Here is a 6,861-nt window from a genome sequence, read left to right as displayed (position 1 = left end):
GCTGGAGACGGCTGGCCCAGGGGGCTGTGCGGGGGCTGCCCTGCCTCCGTGGTTCTTGCCTACCCAGCGAAACCGCCTCAGCCCTCGTGGCGAGCCCTGTGTGCCATTCTCAGGCCCCTTCTTTCCGCAGGGACGATGACGACATTAACGATGTCGCGTCGATGGCTGGTGTGAACCTTTCAGAGGAGAGCGCAAGAATACTGGCCACCAACTCCGAGCTGGTGGGCACGCTGACACGCTCGTGCAAAGACGAGACCTTCCTCCTCCCGGCGCCCTTGCAGAGGCGGATACTAGAAATAGGTGAGCGTGGCTCCGCGGCCGCCCCGCCATCCCAGTGTCCCATGAGACGGCAGAGCCCCGGAACGGCACTGGGACGGGCCGTGGCATCAGGTGGGCGTGCTCGTCCTGTCGTGGTCTGTGCGTCGCTGGTGACGGTCTCAGGGGCTGAGGGCCGCCCCCCGCCGTGGCCTTGGTTTGTGTGAAGCAGTGGCTGGTGGGCGAGGTGTGAAATAAAATAGTAAGGAGGGGCCAGCAGGGGGTGTGGTGGTTAAGGTGCTGGACACTCCCACGTGGCCAACCACGGTTCGAGTCCCGGACGTGGTGGCTTGCTTTCTCACTTTCTCTCTTTCTCTCTCTCATCTGTCTTTAAAAAAAAAAAGGAAGGAAATAAAAGCGTCTCACTGCTCTTCCCGGTCTTTACTCGCGACGGAGACCCGCTGTGTGTTTGTGAGAGAGAGGAGCACCCCGCAGGGTCTGGGCGCCCTCAGCTCCTGCTCCTGTCCTCCTGGGCACTCAGGCGTGGGCCTGGTGTGTTTCAGGCTGACCCGGCCGGGGACCTGAGCCGCTGTCGCCATGTGGGATCCGCTGAGCAGGAAGTGGCTTCAGGCTGCTCTCTTTGTCGCCCGCTGTCAGGTAAAAAGCACGGCATCACGGAGCTGCACCCCGATGTCGTGAGCTACGTGTCGCATGCCACGCAGCAGAGGCTGCAGAACCTGGTGGAGAAGATCTCCGAGACGGCGCAGCAGAAGAACTTCTCCTACAAGGTAGCGGCGCCCGGGAGCCGTCTCCTGTCATCAGCACTGCTGGCGCGTCTGGAAGCTGCCTTCCCGTGCCAGGCAGAGGGGGTGGAGGGCGTGTACCCCACGGGCCCCTGTGCTCCTGTGGAACTGGGTGGGAGGTTCTCGCAGAACGAGACTTCACAGGGGTTCCGTTCTTTTAGCGACACGGCGTTCTCAGGTCTCCGTAAACCTGGGCGGGGAGTGGGGAGCAGGGAGGAGGCTCTGAGGGATCTCGACCTCCAGGGTGGTGACTGCTTCAGCTTTGGAAGTCCTGGGTTCTTCTGCCCGTATCCGACCTGGGCTTCCCAGCACTCTGGGCACGGCCTCTTCCTCTGTCCCGCGAGCCAAGCCGGTAGACTGTGTGGCCCTGCCCTCAGGAAGGAGGTTTTCAGGACAGAGCAGGGCTTCGTGAGCAGTCATGGGGTGTCCTTCTGGGGGCACTGTGGAGCAGCCACTAAGCCCACACACTAGCCAGTGTGCTACAGAGACGTCCTGTGTTGGTGGGGAAAGTTGAAATGTTTTACAGATCAAACACCGTGTTGGTATGTGAGGTGGGCGCTGTCCCACGAGCCCCAGGGCAGCCAGCCGAGGCTCCTTTGACACGGAATGCGCAGCGCGCTTGGCTGCAGAGTTGTCTGCGTGGGGAGAGGTCGGGTCTCCCACGGCCGCCGGGTTGGGCCTGGGCGCTGTGCACGGGCTCGCATTGCCAGTCAGGCCTCTGCTGCTGGGTCTGCAAGCGTGTGAAGACAGGCGTCTCCCCTCTGCAGGATGACGAAAGATACGAGCAGTCTAGCGACGTCCGGGCCCAGCTCAAGTTTTTCGAACAGCTGGATCAGATTGAGAAGCAGAGGAAGGACGAGCAGGAGCGGGAGATCCTCATGCGGGCCGCGAAGGCGAGTGCTGCCTCCCCTTCCCTCTGTGGCGTGTAGACTCGCCACTCCTGTCCCTGCCCGGCCTCACCTGGACCCGGGGCTTCCGGGTGGCCAAAGCAGGGTTTCAGGCTGGCCTTGAGAAGGAGGCAGTGAGAAGCCTTGCTGTTTCCGCTGTGTGGGCGAATGCTCGGGGGTGGGGGGCGGTGCCTCCCAGACTCCAGCCCCGGGCTCCTGGTCTAGTCACACAGCAGGGTGAGGCAGGCGGGCGCGTGGGAGCCCTGGTACACACCAGCCCAAGGTTGCTTTTTGTTTTTTAATTTTTGCCAGTTCACATGTGCTCACCAGAGAGGGAGGGAGGGAAGGAAGGTGAGAAAGCACGCAGCCCCCACAGGGCCTGGTCATGCTGCAGTCCCTTCCCCGCTCTCCTCCTTTCTGGGATTCTCGGCACACACGCACATATGCCCGCCATGTTTCTCAAGTCGCTGGGTCTGGGATGCAAACCACGCAACCATGTGGGATCTAGCTGTCTTAACCACCAGGCCATGCCTGGCCAGCCACCAGCGTGACTTCCAGACCTGCTGCCCTCTCATCTGGGGAATAATTAGGGCCGGGTTGCCAGCAGTCAGCAGTGAGGCAGGAGTCAGGCCGGACACCGTGGCTCTCAAGGGACCGTGGGAAAACAGGAACATCAGGCTGTGGGTGCCAGCCCTCCCCTCCCCACTGGGGGCAGCGCCAGTCCTTGGGCCTTGCACTCTCAGGGCTGCCTTGGCACGCTCTTGCCCTGGTACCTCGGGTCAGAGGCCTACAGTGGGCAGATAGATGAAGACTGGACCTTTTATTCTCATCCCATCTGAACGGCACTGAATATCTTAATTACCGGGGCCAGCAGGTAGAGTGATGGTCAAGGTGCTGGACTCCCATATAGCCAACTGTTGTTCGAGTCCTGGACCTAGCAGCTTGCTTTCACACTTTCACTTTCTCTCTCTCTCTGATCAGATAAAAAAAATAATAACAAATAAAAGAAATCATTATTTTTAAAAAACCAGTAATGCCTTTTCTCCTCATGTGCAGTTTCAGTTTTCATCCTTCGGCTGCGGGCGTGCGTCCTGTTGTGCGGCCTGGGAGTCACTGTAGTGAAGCAGGTGCGGTCTTGCTAGATGGCAAGCGTTGTACGGCCGATTTACTTTTCTTTTCTACTCTTTTAAAAATAGTCTCGATCCAGACAAGAAGACCCAGAACAGTTACGGTTGAAGCAGAAGGCGAAAGAGGTAAGCCCAGGGTCCGTGCCGCGCTCTCGGAGTCCGCCCGCACGCCCAGCGAGGGCGAGGATGCGTCTCGTGTTGTGTGCACGCGTGTTTGTGGAGGTTCTGGACACTGCATCGGCGTTTTCCGGTGCGGGTTTAACCTGTTTGCATGTGACCGGGACTTCTCTTTGGTTGGTATTTAGTGTCTGTACTTGGAACTTGTTCACATATTCTGAATGTCGTAGGTGAGCATCTGTCACCTTAAAAAATTCCTATTATTGGGAGCCAGCAGTTGGCGTAATGGCTATGTCGCTGGACTCCCACGTAGTCGACCATGGTTCGAGTCCCGGACCTGGTGGCTTAAACTCACGCCGGGCGCGTGTGTGTGCGTGCCCAAGATCCCGAGAGGAGAATGGAGGAGAAGGAATTGCGGCGTGACCATCCCCCGTGGGGGGTGATTTCTCGCTTTCTGTCTCTCTGTCTCTCTCTGTCTGTCTGGCGAGTGCATGTGCCCTATAGCAAAAACCTCTCCAGAAAAAAAAAAATTCCTATTATTTCTCTGATTGTAGGACATGCTTACTGTCAAGGCAGACATCAGAGAGATGGTCATTTAGAAACTTTAGGAAGCTCTCTGATGTCCATGTACTGTATATTTTTTTTGGGGGGGGGGTTTCGCTATAGGGCGCGTGCGCTTACCAGAAAGACAGAGACAGAGACAAAGCGAGAAATCTCCGCCCAGGGGGATGGCCACTTCGCAATCCCTTCTCCTCCATTCTCCTCTCGGGATCTTGGGCACACACACACTCACGCAACGTGTGCCCGGAGTGAGTTTAAACCACCGAGTCCGGGACTTAAACTGCGGTCGGCTACACGGGAGTGCAGTGACATAGCCGTTACGCCATCTGCTGGTCCCTCCGTGTACTACTTTTGAAGTGAGTAAAGAATAGGTAAGGATTGAAACCCCTTTTCTCTCTTTCAAAATGAAAGATGCAGCAGCAGGAGCTGGCACAGATGAGGCAGCGGGACGCCAACCTCACAGCACTCGCAGCCATCGGGCCGAGGAAGAAGAGGAAAGTGGACTGTCCAGGACCGGGGTCAGGGACAGAGGTACAGTGGCACAGTGGGCTCGAGGGCTGCCAGGGGCTTTGGGGGTATCTTGGACCTTCCTTCGGGGACAGAGACACAGTGAGCTTTCTCCCGTGGCCTTTCGGCTTGTCCCCCCTTGGCGTGTTTGCTGTACATTCGGTACCTGAAGCTCAGATTGACTTTCTGTGGTCACCGCTGGGCTAAACGTGTCCTCATGTGGGACTCTGGTCCCTGCAGCGTCCTGTGATGGGGTTGGGGCCGACTTGGAATGAGGAAGGGAATGACAACGGTCAGGTGCGTGGCCTTCACGGTGCCCGTGCTCACTGCGAAGTCACGCGGCGCGAGCCCTGCAGGCGGAGGGCCCCCTGCTTCGTCAGGGCTTGCCCCGACACGCCCTTCACTCTGAGCACGGAGCCCAGTTAACGTGTCATTGCTTTAGACCGGCAGTCCTGAGAGTAACTCACGAAGACGGTCTGTGGGGTCACCGTCACCCAGTCCGGCGCTTTCACTCCTTCCGCGGAGTCCCGTTCCCGCTCTAGCTGGGCTCCCTCCGCACGCCGTTGGCGCAGTCACTGCCGGCAGCCTTCCAGCCGCGGTGCGCCAACCTCAGTCTCCTCTGTTCTTTGGCCTGAGTAGTTTTTACCGACCTGCTCACGCTCCCTGATGGAGCTCCGCCTCCTCCAGGCAGCCGCCAAGCCTGTCCAGTGGGGGCTCATCCGCACAAGCATTTTGCAATTCTAGCATTTTTCTCTTTGGTTCTTTTCTATAATTTCAAATTATTTGTTCAGGTTCCCTGTCTGCTTAGCTTTTAAGAACATATTTTTCCCTTAACTCTTTACACATACTTATTACAGATGCTTCTTAAAGTTGTTGTCACGTCTGACCCCTAGGCCACGTCAGGCCGGTCTCCGCTGGCTGCTTCCCCTTTCAACTCTGCCTCGCGGGTCCCCGCGCTTCACTCCTATGGCTTGCTGCCTGGGTGTCGGGCAGCGTGTGTTACGTGAGAGCCTGGATCCTGTCACCTTTTTGCCAGAGTGCTGCGTTTGTTTCAGCCAGCAGTTCAGTTACCAGCTGACCGTCTTGAAATTTGCAGGCTGTTTTTCACCTTGTTGGTAAGGGTAGAAGGGAACTGGTGTTTCTTAAGCCCCTCTAACTCAGCAGTACCCAGCCTGTGCCCTGGCTTCCCCGAAGACGTGGTTGGCGTGTGGTCTTTGCTCCTGGGGAGAGGTCTTTCTGGAGTCTCAGGAGTTAACGGGGTCTGTTGCCTGGGCAGGCTGGATTCTGGGGCCCGTCACTGCCTGCTTCGGCAGCTCTGTCTTGTTCTCGGTGCCGTGACAGCCTCTTCCTGGTGCACACTGCCCGACCTTTCCCTGCTTGTCGGTGTGGAGGCGGACCCGGCTGCAGCAGTCGGCCCAAAGCCACTCAGTGCTGGGCTCACCTGCCCACGTGCCAGCACTGACTCGGGGAGTTGTACGATTTGGAAGGTGCTTGGGTGGGGACAGAGCCTGGGCTCTTGGCAGTCTGGCACCTAAGAGGCTCAGAGAAGTCCATCCTGGTGTAGCCCAGGTTAGCAATGCAGGCCGAGAACCTAAACAAACAGCTTTTCAGACGCCCAAAGCCACTCAGTGCTGGGCTCACCTGCCCACGTGCCAGCACTGACTCGGGGAGTTGTACGATTTGGAAGGTGCTTGGGTGGGGACAGAGCCTGGGCTCTTGGCAGTCTGGCACCTAAGAGGCTCAGAGAAGTCCATCCTGGTGTAGCCCAGGTTAGCAATGCAGGCCGAGAACCTAAACAAACAGCTTTTCAGACGTGCACGTTTGAACGGTCGGTGGGGTTGGGGAGTTTCCAGGTGGGTCTCAGAAATAAGGAAGTCTCGATGCTCAAGGTGTCACGAGGGCCCTGGCCAGCGTTCGAGCTGGGCACGCTGGGCCAGGTCTGTGCCACCACCAGGCACTGCTGCTCTGCAGGGACTGGGCTCTTCCGGCCTGGTCTGGATGCTGCCTGGGAGGCCTGCAGTGCGTAGTTCACAGACGAGGCAGGACTGGACCCCTGAAAGTAAGGACACACGGTGGGCGGTTAGAGCCGAAGGGCTTGCTGTCTCGAGGGGAGGTTTAAGATGCTGTTTCTGCTGGGTTTCCTCGAGGCTTACTGATTTGCTGTGAGGTGTGGCTCCTTGTAGCCCATCACGTAGCCTTCAAGGCCTTGAACTTGACGGTTCTGGAACAGCCCCCAGTGCGCCCCAGCAAAGCACGGCCCCTCACTGCCTTCCCGGAGCAGCTGCTGGTCCCCTTCGTCTCTTCATTTTCTCCCTGCACGCGCTGTGAGAAGCAGAAGCAGCGAAAACCCTAAGTCAGAGACCGTGGGCCTCCCAGCCTCCCATCGCCGTCTGCTCCTTGCAGTGTGGCTGCCGAGGGGCCAGGGCGCCTGGCTGGGACCGTGCTGGGGTTGCTGTTGTCCCCTCCTGTGAGGTCAGTGTGTCCCTCTGTGCCTGCACCCTGAGCTTCCCGCGTGCTGGCAGCTGGATTCAGACTCCTCCACGCAGGCGTCCTCCCTGCGGCGAAACCCCGGTGCCATTGTGCCCTCGTCAGCGGCTCGCGGCA

The 6,861-nt window shown here is 58.5% G+C and overlaps 1 protein-coding gene across 1 annotated transcript in view; it reads left to right on the top strand.

Annotated features, from left to right (window-relative positions):
• TAF4 (TATA-box binding protein associated factor 4) overlaps positions 1–6,861 on the top strand; it is a gene marked incomplete at its 5' end in the record, with an annotated part of 69,233 nt that overhangs the window by 48,053 nt on the left and 14,319 nt on the right. The window contains 5 exon segments of the mRNA XM_014591310.1: positions 131–300; positions 913–1,043; positions 1,826–1,951; positions 3,142–3,198; positions 4,162–4,281. Coding sequence (XP_014446796.1) covers positions 131–300; positions 913–1,043; positions 1,826–1,951; positions 3,142–3,198; positions 4,162–4,281 — 604 coding nt within the window.

The sequence above is a fragment of the Tupaia chinensis genome, unplaced genomic scaffold, assembly GCF_000334495.1.
Source record: "Tupaia chinensis unplaced genomic scaffold, TupChi_1.0 Scaffold000558_1, whole genome shotgun sequence".
Taxonomy (NCBI): domain Eukaryota; kingdom Metazoa; phylum Chordata; class Mammalia; order Scandentia; family Tupaiidae; genus Tupaia; species Tupaia belangeri.
This window is presented reverse-complemented; position numbering and strand designations above follow the sequence as displayed.